Below are 20,315 nucleotides of genomic sequence, written 5' to 3' on the forward strand. Positions count from 1 at the left end.
CAATTGCAATTGTAAAGATCTGAGAACCTATTGTGTGCTGGGGACGGGGCCAGGTGTTGTGCTAGGCCCCAAAGGTTCCAAGATAAACAAAATCCAATCCCTGTTGATATCAACTGTGACTTACTTTTTAATCCCAGTTGCCCAAAAGTTCTCCATAGGGGTTTGTGCCATGAGCATATGACAGCAAAGAAATAATTTTCATAATACTCCAAATGTTACCTTTAAGGAGTTCCAAGGAGGACCACAGTTGGTAATACTATCCAGGCTGAATGGCTACTGGGAGAAATGATCAGGATGCAGGAACAAAATGCCTTGCTCGGGGTGAAAGACTCAACATCTTTCTAGAAGATGTTCTCTTATTGCCCATAATTGCTTAAAATATTTCCTCTCACACAGCCCAGGTTGGCAGGATTCTAACAAGGGTTTCCCGGCGGTGTAGCTCAGAGGCAGCAAGTCGGGGGTATCCCTCGGCCACAGTGCATGTGCAAGTGGGTTGGTCTGATGGGGCCATGAACTTTAAGGCACGGATGTGAATGTGCTGACATGAAGTAGTGGCCTCCAGAGAACAGGAAGGCCAAGCGGACAGCTGCAGGGGTACAGGCCCGGGTGCTAAATTAGAATTGCATGTAGCCAAACTTTCCCTTAGGGAATCCCACCTTTTACAAAGCATTCTGGAGGAATGCTGGGGGATGGGGTTAGGGTCAGAAAGAAGACAGAAGAACCCCTATTCTTTTTTTTTTAATTATTTATGAGAGTCACACACAGAGAGAGAGAGACAGAGAGGCAGAGACATAGGCAGAGGGAGAAGCAGGCTCCATGTACCGGGAGCCCGACGTGGGATTCGATCCTGGGTCTCCAGGATCGCGCCCTGAGCCAAAGGCAGGCGCTAAACCGCTGGGCCACCCAGGGATCCCCCCCTATTCTTTTTTTAGAAGCTTCTTCTGTAAGAGTTCAATGTAGTCACAAGTTTAAAGATTTATTTCTTTACTTTAGAGAGAAAGAGAGCAGGGGTGGGAGATAGAAGTAGAGGGAGAGAATCTCAAGCAGACTCTGTACTGAGCATGGAGCCCAACCTGGGGCTTGATTCCACGACCCTGAGATCATGACCTGGGCCGAAACCAAGAGTTAATGCTTAACTGGTTGTGCCACTCAGGTGCCCCTAATATAGTCACAAGTTTAAAAAACTAAGCTAGGGATGCGTGGGCCTTTGGCTCAGGGCATGATCCCAGAGTCTGGGATCGAGTCCCTCATCAGACTCCTTGTAGAGAGCCTGCCCCCCCCTCTCATTAATAAATAAAATCTTTTAAAAAACTAAAAAATCAGGTTTTAAAAGAAGCAATTGCCAAAAACAAGAGTTCTGCACTCAACCATACTCACAGAGCATGAGGGAGGCAGCATTCGGCTCCACCTGGGAGACACAGAGGCTTCCCAGGGAGGTAGGTGATGGCTTAGCAAGGCCTACGGGCTTCAGTAGGAGCACCCTGGGCAGGCAAGGTGGGGGTGATTCTATCCCAGAGTTAACCAGGTGGTGTCCTCTTCCTCCCACCACCCCCCCTTCCCTTCTTTCCTTCAGCAAATATTTACCAACTACTGACTCTGTGCTATGCATGGTTCTGGGCATTAGGGATCTGGCACCAAACATGCTATGGTGGAGACAGGCAAGAAACAAGTGCAGAAGTAAAATATACGGTATGTCAGGTCCTGAAGATGATGGTGGAGAAAAAGAAAGCACGAACGAGGAACTGTTGGAGGAGTGCCGTACTGACTCCGATAGCCTAGATGGACCCACAGATACACTTCCCCACGCTGGCCAGTTAATGTCTCTCATAAAAGCAGCAACATCCTTCCCACAGCCACATTGCACTTACTCTGTCAGGATGCCATCTGCTGTGTCTCTTCCCTCCGGGGTCTCCCAGGACACCCGGACTGTCAGCTTATTGGGCTCAGCAATGCGTTCCTTCACACTTGGGCACTTGATTCTAGGAGGTTCCATATCTGAAAATATAATCAGAAGATTTTCACCATCATTAAGAAACATCTTGTCAACCTGCAGTGCAACACCCAGCATCTGACATGCCAGGAGCTCGACATGCACCCCGTTTTCAAAGAGTTTGTTCACCCCGATGTATTTCTCTTTCCTCCATTCATCTTGCCCCTTCTCTCCTGCTGAGTCTGGAAGATTGTTGGAGAACTCCTATGTGGATGGCTAAAACTGCAATCAACTGGCCATGTGAGGCGTCATTTGCTATAGCAACTTCTCCCCATGCTTCCAAACTCTGCTTACTGACTTCATGACATTGCAGCCACCCAGCTAGTCATTCAGCCACAGGGAGTCCCTCCTGCTTTAAAGACAGCATCAGAGATGATTCGAGAGGGTGAACTTTAGCTGTCTTCTAGTTTGATTCCATTCAAGGCAACACATCTCTACTGAGAGACTGCCTTAGCCAAAGCATCATTCCAACTGCTGGGTTTGGGGATGAACGAAGGCAAGAGAATCATGTGCTCCTCAAGAGTTTCCGGTCTACTGGGGCAGATTACAGTCACCATAAATAAAATAGGACATGAGGTGGAAGATGATACCACCCCAGGTGAGATAAAAGTAATGCTATGGGGCGCCTGGGTGGCTCAGTTGGTTAAGCATCTGCCTTTGGCTGGGGTCATGATCTCAGGGTCTTGGGATCCAGCCCTGTGTGGGGCTTCCTGCTCAGCAGGGTGTCCGCTTCTCCTTCTTCCTTAGCCCCTCCTCCACATTCTCTCTCAAATAAGTAAATAAAAAATCTTAAAAAAAATAAAGACAGCATAGCAAGTTAGCAACATGTAGATGTACATTGCTTTTCATGTCAACTGGTAATTATTTAAATGCAGCTATGCTACAACCTAAATGAAAATTAAATGTCATTTGATTCTGAATCACAAACATCTTTGAGAGACTAAAGTACCACATATGGTCTTCATATACTTTCTCCTACATCTTGTCTAATAATTTCTCATTTTATTTAGGGTCAGAAATTATAAATATGTTAAATAATTTTGCTTCCGGCTATCCAAATTTATATGCATTCTATGTCATGCTTTGATGGAGTATGAATTTAAAAACCTTAATACGCTAATCCCAAATTGAATAGCTATTTTATGGCATCTAAATTCCAATCAATTTTGAGATGCATCCCAATTTCAGGGGTATTAAAATGTAAAACAATATGCTTCCTAAAACTGATAAAGTATATACATGTTCTGATGAAATGGAACGTGCTTTAAATGCATTCAAGGTTCCTATTTTCATTTGCTACGTTTTTTTAAAAAAAATAATCCTTTTAGGGATGCTCAGGGTGTGATCCCGAGGTCCCGGGATCCAGTCCCACATCAAGCTTCCTGCATGGAGCCTGCCTCTCCCTCTGCCTCTCCCTCTGCCTGTGTCTCTGCCTCTCTCTTTGTGTCTTTCATGAATAAATAAACAAAATCTTTAAAAAAATAATCCTTTTATTTTTGTTACAATAGGTGATAGAAGACATACGTGTATAATTGAGATGAATGTTTCACGGCTTTGGGTGAATTACAAAGAGAGAGGAGTTTACAATACCTGCCCCCTGGTGGTCAAATCCAGCTGGCACGCTCATGGTGGAAAGCCTATTTTTTAAAACATTTATTTATTTATTTTTTAAGATTGTATTTATTTATTCATGAGAGAGAGAGAGAGAGAGAGGCAGAGACATAGGCAGAGAAGCAGGTTCCATGCAGGGAGCCCTATATAGGACTCGATCCAGGAACTCCAGGATCACGCCCTGAGCCAAAGGCAGACACCTAACCGCTGAGCCACCCAGGCGTCCCTTTTTTTTTTTTTTTTTAATTTAAAACAAAAAGGGAGGGTCTGAAGAAAGGAGCTAGATGGCAATGCAAAATTACATTGTGTTTCCATATTTTCTTGGGGCAACACTGTCTGAGTGAAGAGACACTCCTACTTCTCCGTGTCATCTAAACATCTGAATAATGTGCTGGGTTTTCTGTATCCAACCATTCGTACTGACATTGCGAGCAAACATGCTCCAAATTAGGTTATCTGGGTGAAGGCTCTCAGAGCTTCCTAAAGCCAGCTTATGTCCCGCTAACAATGATCAGCCAACGCTGGCCTAGTTTTCCAGAATCAGTGCTCTTGCAAGCTGGAAACAAGGAAAAAAATCAATCATTAAAAACAATAGCTAATATTTACCGAACTAACCTGCCTGTCCAACCTCGGCTGAGTACTATGCCTGCATTATTTCACTGACCTCCCTGCTGCCCACCAGACTAAGTGTTGTTATTAGCATAGTCATTTGTACCCTGGGAAGTATTTCCTCTCTTGTGGAATTTCTCTGTGGTCTGGGATTTTCATATATGATCACGTATTTTTTAATTATCTTAATAAGCCAAACACTTCTGTGTGTCTGCCTGTCGCTGACCTAAGAGTTTCCTCCAACACGTAAATTCTTTTGGGGTTGCCTGCTACAGCTCTGTCTTAAATCTTTGAAGAGCAGATTCTGTTGTACCCTCAAGCATTTTGCCCTCACGTTCAGCTGACGAGACCAGCTGGCCTGCCCTTCAGCAGATGTTCCAGAAACCTAAGCCTATTATTACACAGCCATGGCCATCATTGCTTTTTATAAGTGATCATAAATTTCCATGAATGAATTGAAAAAAGTTACTATAGAAACATAATTGCAATTCCCTGTTGAGTCAGGATGCCCACAGAGCCAGTTATTGTGTGGAAACCTTGGCCTCTGCCCATTCACGGGAGACATCTGACCAACAGTGTCCCTCCTCTGTGCTCTAGATGCCTCTCTACATATAAAATATCAGAAACAATGGATGCCTGGGTGGCTCAGTTGGTTAAGCATCTGCCTTCAGCTCAGGTCATGGTCCCAGGGTCCTGGGATCAAGCCCTGCTCAGCGGAGAGGAGCCTGCTTCTCCCTCTCCCTCTTCGTCTTCCTCCACTCATGCTCTCTCTCTCTCTCTCAAATAAATAAATAAATAAATAAAATCTTTAAAAACATTATATATATATATATGAAACAGATATAGTTCACTGTATCAACTACTATTTATCTGACAGGCTTGGGAACCCTCAACACGTCTCACCAGGTAGGCAGTAGAAATAAGAGGTTCAAAAGGATAGCGTCCTGGCCAACAGATAAGAAGAAGAAAAAAAAACCTTTAAAAAAAAAAACCTTTTAAACTAAGGCTAGACATTAACCACATAGTAAGATGTTTCCTGAAATACTGTTTTCCACTGGAGATCTGTGTTTGAAGGTGACTGCTAGACATGTGATTAATAGAGGCCTCAGAACACAGCGATAACTTGTATCTGAAACTGAATGACAGGGATCCCTGGGTGGCTCAGCGGTTTGGCGCCTGCCTTTGGCCCAGGGCCTGATCCTGCAGACCCGGGATCGAATCCCACGTCGGGCTCCCGGTGCATGGAGCCTGCTTCTCCCTCTGCCTGTGTCTCTGCCTCTCTTTCTCTCTGTGTGTGTGTGACTATCATAAATAAAAAAAAAAATTAAAAAAAATGAAACTGAATGACAGGGGCAGAGGGGGGATGCCTTCTGTCCACCTCATTCTAAGACAAGATGATATTCTTACCCCAAGTCAAGGGCTGCCACCACTCCTCACAACACGCAGACTCCATTCAGTGCCTGTTTCCTGACTTCCTACCTACATACCTCATGCGAACTGGCTCTCTACCTGCTGTTTCTCTCACTTCTTCTATCCCTTGGCTGTTCCCATCAACTTGCTCTCTCTCTCTACAGGCAATGTGGCAGGGACCAGTGGTGGTTCATTTGCTCTCTGATTCCCCTTATTATATAGCAAGAGAAGTTTGCCTGGGCCTTTGGCCTTCTGGAATAAAGAGTACATTTCCCGGCCACCCCTGAAGTTAGGCATGGCCATGTGATAGGTTCCACCAATGGGTTGTGAGGTAAAGTAACCAGGGCAACTTCTAGTGCTGCTAAAAAGGGTGGGAGGAGCAGCACATCCTTTTCTTTTTCCTCCCTCCTCTACCCTGCTTTGAATGTAGATGTGGTGGGGGAAGTGAGAGCAGCCACCTTAGACCGAAGAACAGCAAGCGAGAAGGGGCCAGGCCGAGAACACTGCCCAAGGCTGCTTGAGCACAAACATTTAGATAAGAACAGAACTTCTAGGGGCACCTGGGTGCTCGGTGGTTGATTGTCTGCTTTTGGCTCAGGTCATGATCCCAGAGTCCTGGGATCGAGTCCCACATCGGGCTCCCCATGGGGAGCCTGCTTCTCCCTCTGCCTGTGTCTCTGCCTCTCTCTCTGTGTCTCTCATGAATAAATAAATGAAATCTTAAAAAAAAAAGAAGAGAACTTCTATCTCGTTTAAAGCACTATGATTTTGGCGTTGTTAATAGTACTTGAACTGGTATATAAGCAATCACAACTGTTTTGCAAACTACTCTATCTTGTATGGCATCTTCTAAGATGTATTTCATAAATGACTTCTAAGTACTGATTTCAAAGAATATTGTGGTGAATTTCCTGTAAAGATGGCTACTCATAATCCTCTTATATGCATGCAGCACCTCCTACCAAGAGGTAGAGTCTATCTCCCCTCCCTTTGAATCTGTGCCAGGCTTGTGACTCACTTTGATTAACAGAATGTAAAGGAAGTAACACTACGCCAGTCCCCCGTCTGGGCCTTTAAAGAGTCTGGTACTTTCCACTTTCGCTGTCTTGGGAGCCAGCTGCCATCTAAGGAAGTCCAATTATCTGGCTGGAGAGGCCATGTGAGGAAGATAAGAAATTGTGAAGGTTGAGAGAGAGAGATAGAGGGAAGGAGAGAAAGAGACTCAGCCGAACCCAAGCCAGCACAGCCAACTGAGGTTCCGGACCTGTGAGAGGAGCCATCTTGCATCCTCTGGGCCCCTGTCAGTGGAACAGAGATGAGCTGTCTTCACCAAGCCCTGCCCAGATTCCTAACCCAAACAACCAGGAGCAAAATAACATAGTCGTTTGGAGCCACTAAATTTTGGGTTGTCCGTTATGCGGCAATAGATTACTGATACAAATATAAAATAGTTTGAAGTTGGTGACAGGGGAAGGAAGTGGCCACTTCATGGGGCATAGGAAGATAGTGATGGCCAAAGGCAGAACAAACCTGGACACTGAAGACTTGCTCAACTGTTTGCTTCCCCCAGCTGGAGTATAATCTTTGTGTATGTCTCTGGGAAGTGGTTCCATTTCTTTGGTATCATGTAATGTATTAGAAGATTTTCCCCAATGGATGAAAGAGGCAAGAATGGAAGCAATGAATTCCCACTGAAAAGTCACCATCTTCACCAGGAAGACACAGAGTTGAAAAGTCGCTGGTGGTATGTTTCTATTAGAGGTGACCACTAGAAGTTTACCTGTTTGCTTTGCACTAACAAATTAGGCCAGGGGAAAAAGTATCTCAACAGATCCAGTTGTTTCAAAGCTGATGCTAGCTTCCCGAAAGTTTGCAAAAGGATGTGTATTTGTCAACCCCGGAAAAATTTAGCATGATTTAAGGTCGACAACGATGTACTGATACATTTATTCTTAGTCCCATCATGTTTCTACCTTCAACTGAATCTCTGGAAATAAGGCAGGGCAGCCCAGCAAACCTCCCTGTGGGTCAGCCGGTAAGCCCAGCTGTCGGTTGAGAAGTCAGACGAGCATCCCATCAACGTGCATATGTGAGATCTCAGAGAATTTTTTATTCCAGAATCTCATTTGTGCTCTCAATCTATCCTACCCTGCAGGAAACGCAAAATAAGCAGATGCAATTCCAAAAACCAAGTTGCTTTGTACATTGTCCTTTGGTAAGACAACTAAATGGAGCTCTCTGCATGTCAAAAGATATTGGCTGGGTTTGCATTATCTGTGATTTTTCAACTTTCTTTAATGTTTTTCTCTTCCTCTTTTGGCCCAGGAAAAAGTGTTGGTCCGAAGGAGAAATCATGTGTCAACTCAAAATTTGGTCTCTGGATAAGGACTTGTAATTCTAGCTGTCCATTGTTCTAACCGAATGCCAATGCAACCAAAAATAACTCCAAATGGAAGGAAGGAAAAAACATCCCCTAAAAACAATAGTTGTTTCATTCCAAGGTTTCTTTTTTACATATATCAACAGCAGTTGTGGCTCTTTAAATAGGTTACTCTCTTTGCAATTGCAGTATGATTCTCCTCCTGCATTGACTTCTTTCTGTATCTGTTTTGGAAATAACCATGGGTTTGAACCCACTGCCAGAGTGCGGTCTGCATAAGAGAATTAATTTTAACTCATGGTACTTTCGAATTAGCCAGACCACAGAACTGACCACCTCAAAGTCCAAAGCAAGCCCAGCGTTCCTTCTTCCCTCCAGGTCTGGAGGAGAGCTGGGACGATTTTCTCAGCACTCAGCAAAGCTCTGGCCAAGATGCACTGCTGGAAGTTGTGTTGAAATTTGGGAACTCTTCAGCCACCATGTGTCAGCATCTAAAATGAGGCTGAGGCTCTGAGCAATGCTCAAGCACCCCCCCTCCCCAAGCCTTGCCAACACACAAACAAGGTTATTAAACTAATTTAATACATTTAAAGCCAAAAGAGTCAATGACCTCCCTGGAATAAAATTCCCTGGGGACAATCTGCAGCTTATGTGTCACCAAAATCAAAGAAAGAATTGCTGGCTTGCTTTGTCCATTTGTCTCTTTTTCCGGGGAGCTCTATGCTCTCCTGTGGCTCCCTGGTTCCCCCGTGGCCACTCCCACCTCACTGGATGCACAACATCCCTTCCCGCCTCCACAATATGCCTGAACCTTGCCTTGGCAAACTCTAAGATAAGTTCCCTGCAATTGGAGTTCATTCCCTGGTTCTTTCTATCTCCCTCTGGGAAGGTCCTAGCCCCATCTGGTCCAGCTTAAGCCATGCCTGTTGTTGTTTTTTTTTTTTTTGAGAACAATCGGCATTTTCTTTCCACTGCTGCATATGATCTGGACACCTGAACGGCGTGATCCCAAGAGAACCCAAGTTGCCAACACTCGCTTAGCAGAAACACCTTCAAGCATCTCCTCTTCTCCTACCCACCTCTGCCCTTTCCAACATGAGGGAGGAGGGATGAAAAAACCTGGGTGGTGTTTCTGAAGGGCTATCTGGCACATACTAAGCCACGGGGAAGATCTGAAAGCAACATCTGTGCTTAGGTCCTGTCCTTCTAGAAGCTCGTGCTCTTGGCACCTGCACCGTGTGACTAGGACTGCTCAGCCCTCTTCTCACCAAGAACTACCGTGATTCAGGGGGAGAGGTCTAAAACCTCAGAGAGGGCAGCCTGGGTGGCTCAGCAGTTTGGTGCCTTCTTTCAGCCCAGGGCGTGATCCTGGAGACCCAGGATCAAGTCCCACATCGGGCTCCCTGTGTGGAGCCTGCTTCTCCCTCTGCCTGTGTCTCTGCCTCTCTCTCTCTCTCTCTGTGTGTCTCTCATGAATAAATGAATAAAATCTTTAAAAAATAAAAATAAAAAAATAAAACCTCAGAGAAAAGCTGCTGACCCAATTAGCCTGTTGGTGCTTAGGTTTGCTATAATGTCCCCATTACTACCTGGCCTGAAAGTCTCAAAATTCTATTTTCTGGACGTCTCCTGCCAGCTGGGTGCCAAACAGGTGTGCCAATAGGAAGAACTGTCCCAAGATCGGAAGGGAGGAAGAAGGTGGAGGCCATCATGCTTCTCTGGTGGGAGCTTCAGCAAGGGTTTCCTGGGCTCCTGAAACATCAGCAGGAGTGTGGGCTCCTGACTTCATCCTTATCAATGATGGCATCCATTCTAGAGAGGTCGGCAGCTGGGCTGGGCTTATGGACTTCGGGTGACACCACCATGACACATTTGCTTCTCCAGCCCTTGGTTGATATGGCTTTCTACTGTAACTTATCTCTGGTAATAGTGTTTTTCCTCTTTTGCTCCTCTCGCTCTTTTTAGATTTTTTTTTTTTAAACCAATTCTCAAAGTAAATTCTCCTGTCTGAAGTTCCTAGCATTGTTTCTGTTTTTCCAATTACCGACCAATACAAACTCCTACCTAAATCCTAGAAAAAGAGAAGCCTAGGGGCACCTGGGTAGTTCAGTGGTTGAGCGTCTGCCTTTGGCTCAGGTCGTAATCCCGGGGTCCTGGGATTGAGTCCCACAACAAGCTCCCCCCAGAGAGCCTGCTTCTCCCTCTGCCTATGTCTCTGCCTCTCTCTCTGTGTCTCTCATGAATAAACAAATAAAATCTTTAAAAATAGAGAGAGAAGCTAGAACAAAGCTGAGTCAGTTATCTGAGTTTATTTGGACCTGTTGCTCTCATCAAATGGATACTAGGGATTGTCCAGGCTGTGATTCTGCCATAGAAGGGTTTATGTCACATCCTGGGCAAGGTCCCTTGGCTATAGCTCAGTAACCACATAACTGCAGAGTGAGAGTGACTGCCAGGGCGGACCGTGGACAGTGGTGCCATCATGAAGACACCACTGGGACTGAGGTCAGAGGGGTTGTTGTTGTACTTCTGCCCCCAGATGCCCCAGAGGGTGGCATCCAATTTTGGTCTCACTAGTGAAGTACATGGTCCAGAGAATGAGCAGTCAGGAAGGAGCCCTTGGAGTAAAACATATTAGCAGCCTGAGCTGACCGGTTCTCCAGAGGACGGGCAGACAGTAACACGGCAGGAGCCAGGCTCCTATGGCCTTAGCATGTCAGTGCCAGAGTAGTCTCTGGGTTCAGGGACTTTGGACCTGAGAGCCTGGAAACACAGGCTTGGTTCTAAGCAACCCTGAATAAGTCAGGTGACCTCTCAGGCCTCATCTGTAGAATAGGGGAAGGGACTAGAATGTTCTATAAGGATGGGTCCTAGCAGCTCTAACAGTTTTTGAGTAAATGATCCTCTGGGATGGTGGTTCTCAACCACTTGGAGGGAGCTTTGGAAAAATACCTGGGCCCTAGTGTTTCAGATTTAAATAGAAGCCAGAGTTGAAAACCACTGTCCTACAGCAGTCTGCCTCGGTATTTAAAGAGCATGGGAATCCCCTGGGGAGCTTATTAAAATGTAGATTTTGATCTGCCAGGTTTGAGTTGGGTCACAAGATTCTACATTTCTAACAAGCTTCCTGCTGGTGCTAATGCTGCTGGCCCAAGGGCACTATTTTGAGAATGAAAGTATTAAAGTTCTTCCCAAATTTGATATTCTAAGGCAGGTTCTCAAACTTCAGAGCATCAGAATCCCCTGGAGGGCCTGAAAAAAGGCCACTTGCTAGTCCCCACCGCAGACGTGCTGAATTAGAATCTGCATCTTCACCAACGTTTCCAGGTGATTCCATGTGCCTTAAAAGTTTGAGAAATATGGTCTTCCATCAGTGGCTTTCTTTAAGCACTTCCAGGATGCTCCCGGGGTGGGGGTGGGGCTCCTTAGAGCACAAAGCGCTAGCCTCCCCCCCACTCCTGAGCCTGGATTCAGCAGATCTGGGGTGAGGCCAAGAACTCACGTTTCTAAAGAGTTCCCAAGTACTACTGCAGGCTCCCAGGACCACACCTTCAGAACCACTGTTCAAGCAATCCAGAGAAAGGTAACATTTCCAAATCTCTACTTAGCAAACCGAGTGCTTGCTGATCACCAAAGGACCTCCCCTGTCAGCTGGAAGGCTACAGAGATGTTCTCTGTGGGGCTGATCCTGCAAACGTCAAGGACTCTGCTCAGCACTACAGAGCAGATCCCTGGACGGAAGGAGCACCTGCAGGGCCTTGGTAGCAAACCAAGAAAGAGACAAAATTCTGACAAAAGCCACCGGCTGTGAAGTCAGCTCCGGGACAGAGACTGACTGACTTAAGGTCTGGGCTAAGCCGGAGAAGCAGGGATGAGGAGAGCTTCTGAAAGCAAAGCTGGGTGCTTCTGCTTTGCAGACAGGGTGTTGCTGCTTCCTTTTAAAACCCACAGTACAGACTCCTAACTCTGGGAAATGAACTAGGGGTGGTGGAAGGGGAGGTGGGTGGGGGGTGGGGGTGACTGGGTGATGGGCACTGAGGGGGGACACTTGATGGGATGAGCACTGGGTGTTATGCTATATGTTGGCAAATTGAACACCAATAAAAAATAAATTTATTAAAAAAATGAAAATGCAAAAAATAAAAAATAAAAATAAAACCCACAGTACACACACACCCTGCTCCTCCCGAAGGACGTGAAGGCTGGTGTTTTCTTACCAACACAGGAGGCTGGGCGGCCACTCCAGGCCTTGTTGTCCATACACGTGACGGTGCGCTCCCCTTTCAGTGTGTAGCCCGGGGAGCAGTAGTACTCACACCGGGAGTTAAAGTAGGCGCCGTCGACGCACTTAAACCCTCCATTCGCTGGCATGGCCAGGGTGGGACATCGCTTTTCTGAAACAGAGAAAACCCGATAGGCAGCGTTTCTTAGTTTTTGTCCAGAGAGTTTTGCGGTCCAGGAGCTTTGAAATCACAGGGTGCAAAGCCGATGGAAAGGTAATGGACAGAATCAGAGAAGCAAAGGGACACCACACAGAAGGGGCCCATTGTCGCCTATCAGAGCAGGCTGGACTGGCATCCCAGAAGCGGCCCCGAGACATGGATCTGTGCACAAGTGATTTGCTAGAAAGGGCTCCTGAGGGAGATGGGTGAGGGGTGCAGAAGGCAGCACAGGGGAGGGCAGGAAGCGGGGCAAAGTGGGATGGGGGGGTCCTCCTGCAGGGGAGCCCTGGAGCGGAACAGGGGCCTTTGGCCTGCCCGCAGGCAAGGAAACTGGGCTTCCCTAATCCTTTACTGGCCAGTGCTGGGCAGCTACAAGCCCACTGGGGATGCTCTCCCTGTCAGTGCAAAGGGGACAGCCCTCTGGAGGAGCAGGGCCTTCTCTTCCTCTGAAGAAGATCCAGCATGCAAGTCAGAAGCTGGGGGATGGACACCCAGAATTGGGAAAAGGCATTGAGGAATATGCAGGTGAAGCACCAGAAGTGTCCACGACATACACAGTCACCGTGGTGCAGAGTCTGCACGGGCTGGGCCACATGGCTGCGCCCGGAGCCTTCATGTCCCCCATGATAAAGTTAAAGCATGTTCAATAGTCTTGCTGCAAAAACTGGACACATGGCAGGCAAATGCCTGGCATACAACAGGTGATCAATAAACGGTGGCTGTCTGGATACCACTGGCATCTAAAATGTGCTTCAACAATGCCGTGCCTCTTGCAGTTGCCCAAAGGAGGGGTGACTTGTCCTCAAGCTAAAAGTCAGCCCCTCAAATGCTCGTCCCATTTTCTGTTTCCCCTGAGGCACAGTCCCTTCCACTGGAGAGCATTCTGGAGTGACTCCCCTGCCTCCTGAAGCTCTACCCCTTGGGAGAACGCTGCCTGTCTCCAGGAACATGGGTCTGTGGCTTTAGCAGCTGTCTGGGTACTTCGGGCACCATCTGCACCTCTGCCCCGCTCTCTGCTGCTACTGCCTGAGACCCTTGATGGGTCTCAGTGCCTGAGTGTGTCTTGTTTCTAGATCCCCAACACCTCTGTGGCGTCTGCTCACAAGGGGGACATTTTCTCACCGGAGACCACGTAAAAGTCCTTTTTTCAAAGGCCCTAATCTCAGAGTGAAAGAACTTTGGCCCCGATGGGCTCCAAGGACCCACCATGGCTGGGCTACTCACGCTTGCAGATGACCTTGTCGGACCACCGCTTGTTGGACTGGCAGACGAGCTGGGAAGAGCCATGCAGCTCGTAGCCCTTCCGGCAGCGAATGTCACACCTGGTCCCCAGGGCTGTTTTGTAGTAGCCTCCTTGAGGGGCCCTGCAGTACACATCCCCATACTTCACCTTGATGGGGGAGCACCAAGGGGTGTCTGCAGGTATCGGAAACAAAGGAGGGGGAGAAATAGGAAATGACACTTTTAGAAAATATGTCTCCTCATTCTCCAAAGTCCCTGGCTGGCTGTGCCCCAGATTTTAGAATCTTTTAAGGAGTCTTTAAGGTAGGGGCCCCTGGGTGCTCAGTTGGTTAAGCATCTGTCTGTGGCTCAGGTCATGATCTCTGGGTCCTGGGACTGAGCCCCACTGAAGGCTCCCTGCTTATCCCTCTCCCTCTGCCCCTCGCTTGTGCCCTCTCACACAGATAAATAATTTTTTTTTTTTTAAAAAAGGAGTCTTTAAGGAGTCTCTGGGGGAGGGAGGTTACAATCACAGGACTAGGTGTCAGACATATCTGACTGTGGATCTGGATTCCTGCATTCTAACTGTGTGACCTTGGACAAGTTGCTTAGCCTCTCTGAGTCAATACCTATAGCTCTGTCACAGGGGCTCTTGAAGAAGGACAAAAAACAAAAAACAAAAAACAACCCACTAATGCATATCAAGCACCTAGCACAGTGCCCAGCACATAGCACATGTTCAATAAATGCTTGTTCCTCTGGGTATTTTCCTTAAGAAGACAACATAATTCTTTGGAGGGCAACTGATATCATTGGAAACCCTGACACCAACCATCCATACATAATGGCAAGGGAATCAATAATTGGTTAGACTTTTCCCAAATCTGCACACATATTCTCTGTAAAAACTCATCATAGTATTTTAGTTAATGTGCATGAAGCTGCAATTTCCAGGGTTTTGCCATGGGATACAATTTTGGCTTAAGATGACAGAACAGGGACACCTGGGTGGCTCAGTGGTTGAGCACCTCCCTTGGGCTCAGGGCATGATCCAGGGGTCCCGGGATCGAGTCCCGCATCGGGCTTCCCGCAGGGAGCCTGCTTCTCCCTCTGCCTATGTCTCTGTGATCTCATAAATGAATGAATGAATGAATGAATGAATGAATAAATAAATAAATGAACAGTTGCTCCCCATAGGCAAGAAACTCCCCTCTTCAGATGTCCCCAGTTATGCCCCATGTAGGTAAGAGAGTGGCAAAAGTGGCAAAGTTCCTAAATGACCAGATTCCAGGGTGTTTTGATTCTGGTCTGGTGGTTGCCCAGAGCACAGTTAGCTTCTGATAAATCAGCACCTCTCCCCGCCTTTGGAAGGTGCTCCCTGAGCCCTAAAATCGTTAGGGCAAGGCTGGCTCCCGCGTGGGGAAGCTGCCTCTGTGCCCACCGCATAGTCGATGGGGAGCAGAGCCAGAGCTCCCCAAGGCCGCCGGGAACAGGCTCCCCAGCGCCGAGAACAGGAGGCCCCTCCTACGGCTGCCGGCCCCTGCCGCCGCCCAGGCACCTGGGCCGTCCGTGAGCGGGGGGCGTGCGCCATCATGTGGCCAAGGAGGAGGACAGACACCTTGTTGGACTTTCCGAGGAGTTTTCTGAGGACGTGTTTCTGACTGCTTCTCAGCCATGAAGACCAAGTCATGTCCAGGGCTTGTGCACAGACTCTTTTTTTTTTTTTTTTTTTTTTACTTTTGTGCTTTCACAACCCCTTTGGCTAATACTTTCATCATATAATGTTTTTGCAGACAGCTGCCACCTGGGTCCTAAGATCAGGACTCAAGCAACTATTCCCTGGATTTTCAGGGTATAAGTCATGTCCTGTGGGCTTGGCCTAGAGCTGATTAAGTTCAACCATGTGGACGCAGGCCTGCGGGAGCTTGCCTCGGGCCTACGGGCCTTCCCTGAGCAAAGTTTCCTTCCCCTGGCCTTTACACACACTGCATGTGCTAACAGTTTTAAATGAGAACAATCTGAACCCTGAAGTGAAGTACAATACAACTTTACATGTCTCCATTATTTTCTTCTAAGTATAAAAGGATTCTTGGGGCAGCTCAGGTGGCTCAGTGGTTTAGTGCCACCTTCAGCCCAGGGCCTGATCCTGGAGACCCGGGATTGAGTCCCACATCGGGCTCCCTGCAGGGAGCCTGCTTCTCCCTCTCTCTCTCTCTCTCTCTCTCTCTCTCTCTCTTTCTGTGTGTGTGTGTGTGTGTGTGTGTGTGTCTCACGAATAAATAAATAAAATCTTAAAAAAAAAAAAGGATTCTCGAGCTGATTTTAAATGTGTTGGTTCTTTCTTTGGCGGTGGCTCCAGGTAAGCCATGAAACTGGGAGATTTCCAGACCACAGGTAAATGAGACGCCCTTGGGGTGTGTTTGCTTAGCAGACTAAGCTATGGATATTTCTTCTATCATCAAAAGATCTTAAGATAAATTCTGGAAGAATCCACAGATGCCTACCACTCAAACAAAACTGAGATTTGAAACCTACTGGCTTCTGTGACTACTAGAAGTGAGGTGTATTTCTCTTTCTATCTCTTTTCTTTCTTTTCCAAATGTAATAGGAAAGATCACCTCCAAGGAAACTCCAAAATACACCTGTTGTTTTCAATCTCAGAGAAGCACTTTTTATAGTTTATCAGAGGACTTCATGGTATTCTTAAAAATCTTAAAAATTCTTAAAATTCTTAAAAATCACCTGTTATTTTACCTCTTTATCTGTATCATCTTCCCACCCCTCCTCAATGCCTTCCCCATTGCCTCATTCCTCTTACTTTCCCTGCGTGTTCTGTTCTCCTTCTAGACTGCAAGGCTTCTGTGCTCCCCATCACCAGCCTCTCCTCTTGCTGACTGGGTCCCCCTTACTGCCTCTCTCTCCAGAGAGAGAAAGTGAGTCCCCACCAGGGGTTGGGGAAGAGTGGCAAAGGAGGAGTGAATTCAGGTGACACAGAGAGAGAGAGAGAGAGAGAGAGGAGGAAAATGCACTGAGCTAGTGGAGTATGGTGCATGTAATATGGGGCAGAGGCAAGAGCCCCAGGAGGCATCCATTCCAACATTGTCATCTCCTAGCAACTCTGGACAACTCACTACATTTTTCAGGGAAGCAGATTCCTCATCTATAAGAGACAGGAGTGGATTAAGTTATTTTCAAAGTCCCATCTAACTTTGAAGCTGTAGGATTCATACCCTTATTCCTTTCCGACTTCCCACCCATGCCTGCCTCCTCACTCCCTCTTCTGACTGCTGACTGGGTAGTCTCTCCTAACCAACTCCCATGACCCTTTCAGCCAAAGGCAAATCCTTTGTGCATTCTGGGTCCCGATCACAACTCCACTGATGTAAAAATGGGAAAAGTGTCCCAATTCTCAACCCGTTTTTCACTCAAATATCGAAAACACCCACATCCTCCAGCTTCTGGACTTTTTTTCAGGAGGGACACGATTCTTGAGGAAGCTAAAATGAAGCAGCATACCTTCACTTTAGCACACGTGTTACGGCTGGCTTTTCCACAAATGTACCCAGGACTAATATTTAAGGCTGGCGTATCCAGTAGAGAATGACCTGAGGATACATATATCACAAATTCCTATATTTCTATATTCCTATAGTATTTTTCAATGCAATTAGATTATGCCCCATATTCTGAGTCCTCAAATCCTCCTAGAAGGGCTGGCTGCATATCCAAAAGCTGTGCTGTTGTCAACACGTAGGGAAAATAATCTTGTTTTCATTTATTTGCAAAAGGAATTTCTTTCATATTACTTTCCAAGACAAATATATGGAAGATATTTTGACAGTTTAACAGCTCTTCAGTAACAATAATTAAAATGGTAGTGAGTGACTTGAATCTGAAATGCACGAAAGTGCCATGAGTTGAAGTGAATGGGCAAAACACTTAACACAGGTTTAGTGAAAAACATATCTTATGCTGCTTCAATTAAGACAGGGTTTATTTCAGGAGAAATCTAAATTGATTATTCAGCAAAGCTTTTTCAGCCCCCTAGGCTCAAGTGGTAAGCATCCCAGTTAACTGGAGTTCCTGGGATAGACAGTGTCTTACAGCAGATCCGTGAGGAGCTACTAGCAAACTCTGGACATTCAGTTAAATGTCTGGATTTGGGGCACCTGGGTGGCTCAGTGGCTGAGCATCTGCCTTTGTCTCAGGTCATGATCCTGGGGTCCTGGGATTGAGTCCCTCATTGGGCTCCCTGCAGGGAGCCTCTTCTCCCTCTGCCTGTCTCTGCCTCTCTCTGTGTCTCTCATGAATAAAGTAATAAAATCTTTTAAAAAGAATAAAACGTCTGGATTTCAGACCGAAATGCAATGTCAGCTAGCTGTGTGACTCTGGGCAAGTCACCTACCCTCTCTAATCTCTGTTTCCATCTCTGAATAAGGAATAACATTTAGCCCTGCACGCCTTCCCCCTTCCCTCAGTGTGTGACTATACAGTGGCATTCCACAAAAGAGAATCAAAAGCAATGCTTGCCACATTCTGGGGTCACAGCAAATTCCATTTCACTTCCTTCTTTTCTTTACTTTAACTCAAAAACACTTATTGAGTATGTGCTCTGTGCCAGACACTGTGCAGGGACCTGAGGACCTACAGCTGACCCCCTGGTTACCGATGGTTTGAGCTTAAAGTATTAAAACTTAAAAAACAACAGGGGTGCCTGGCTGGCTCAGTCGGTAGAGTGGGTGACTCTTGATCTCGGGGTTGTGAGTTCAAGCTCCTGGTTGGGTGTAGAGATTACTAAAACAAAACAAACAAACAAACAAACCAAAAAAAAAACCCCAAAACAACAACAACAAAAAAGAAAACTGACAATAAAAACAATCTCCTAAGAATTTTTATTCTTAAAGCCATAGGACAGGCACATATCTTATCCATCTGGTCTACCTCCCACAATCACACTGCTGTGAGGTGAGCAGGAACACTGGGAACCATGAGCCGAGGACACTAGACAACTTTTACTGTACAGGTGAAGGGCCATATGTGCACATATGCATCTTAGGAAGCTTTTTCAACAAGTAACTCAAAGAAAAAAAAATTTTCAAACCCTCAAATAATTAAGGAAGTGTGAGGAATCAGAATACCTCCTTAACCCAAACATCTAATTAACAAGTTTGTCTTTTCCTTGATTGGTTGATTCCTGAGGCAATTACTATAGAAGTAATGGGTAGGAATGAGTATCTGCATTCACAAATCATAAGAAAATGTGGAACATGGTGGGAAACACACCTGGACATAGGCACCAGTCATTATGTTAGATTGTTCACTTCTGTGGAAAACAACTGAAGGACTCTCTGCAGCCAAAGGCTGGCCAGCACTACCCTGATTCTCCTACAGCTTACACATATCACAACAGACCAGGGCAGTGTCCTCTTGCTAGACTATGGGCAAATTGCCTGGGCAAAGTGCCACAACAGAACTTTATTAACCAATTTTTCTTCAAATTATTCCTCCACTGCAAAAGGAACCAGGATTCAGAGAGAAATCATCTAAATTTCCCTTCCCTTTTCCCAGGGCTGAGCTTCTGAGAAATGACTCACCAGTAGAAATATTTGTGGACATACTTACCTGAGCCTGCATAGAAGTTTCTTGATTAGGCTTTTTATACGTGGTAGGGGGGCGGATTGCTGGAAATGTGTAGAGATGGAGTTCTTTGTCATTAGATTAAAGTGTCATTGGGCAACACACTTTACTTAAACATTTCGGGAGCCAAGCTGGACTCAGGAAGAGCACAATGAAATGAGCTTATGAAAATCAAGTTTTCTCATTCTCCATTCATCTCAGTACATTAGCAGCACAGGGTCCAGATTTGACCTTGGGGGGTTTGTTCTGGACCATTCTAGCTGTAATGTATGAATCAGGCAGAAGTCATGGCTTGATTTTCACTTTCATCAGCTAGAGCTTGGCTTTGCAGAAGTAAGGACAGTAAAGAGACTCAAGAGAATAAAATGACCACTGGGGTGCTGAAGGTCAGCACTTCAGAAAATTCAACATGCTTTTTCTTTCTTTCATTTCTCTTCATTTTTTTTTAAAAAATGGGAATATAAGCTGATTAGTTTTTGAATACTTTTTTCTGGACAGGTAATTCGCACTTTAATGTGTTGGCTGGTCACTTTATTATAGTCTGCTCTTGCAGGGCAAAAAAGGAAAGTTCTCCTGGCATCAGCAGGTCCTCATTAGCACAGAAGCAAAGCATTCACCTTTATATCTAGTGTGTGAATACCCGACTTCATCGTCTTCTAGCGGTGAGTCTCCAGATCCTACAATAAAAAAAGAACAGAAACTGCAGCAAGAAAAGCCACCTGATATGGACGAATATTTCGAAGCGATGCTTTGGCACAGTCCATGCAAGAAGGGCAATTAGAATGCAGAGCCAAGAGTGAAAGCTTCTGTGGCCATTCATGAGGGGACAAGGGACCTCTCAGAGTGAACCTGGCTGGGCTGAGATTGCCAGAGCCAATCAAAATGAGCCTCCAACTGTTTTTGGAATCACCACGTGCCAACTGAAATTCTAGACTCAGGATAGAAAGTCAACTTCACTCTGAGAAGACGCCAATGTATATGAATCTCATGCCAGGGGAGACACAGTAAAATGTGT

General features: G+C 46.2%; 1 protein-coding gene across 2 annotated transcripts in view; it reads right to left on the minus strand.

The window, feature by feature from the left end:
• Nucleotides 1-20,315, minus strand: part of SRPX (sushi repeat containing protein X-linked) — a 112,599-nt gene that overhangs the window by 40,285 nt on the left and 51,999 nt on the right. The window contains exons 2-5 of one of the 2 annotated variants that reach the window (XM_041741612.1): nucleotides 19,918-19,977; nucleotides 13,667-13,858; nucleotides 12,218-12,394; nucleotides 1,869-1,995 (exon numbers count right to left, since the gene is read on the minus strand). In XM_041741612.1, coding sequence (XP_041597546.1) covers nucleotides 1,869-1,995; nucleotides 12,218-12,394; nucleotides 13,667-13,858; nucleotides 19,918-19,977 — 556 coding nt within the window. The remainder of the gene's footprint in view (nucleotides 1-1,868; nucleotides 1,996-12,217; nucleotides 12,395-13,666; nucleotides 13,859-19,917; nucleotides 19,978-20,315) is intronic. The other variant, XM_041741614.1, reaches the window with a different exon arrangement.

This window comes from Vulpes lagopus, chromosome X (assembly GCF_018345385.1).
Source record: "Vulpes lagopus strain Blue_001 chromosome X, ASM1834538v1, whole genome shotgun sequence".
Taxonomy (NCBI): Eukaryota; Metazoa; Chordata; class Mammalia; order Carnivora; family Canidae; genus Vulpes; species Vulpes lagopus.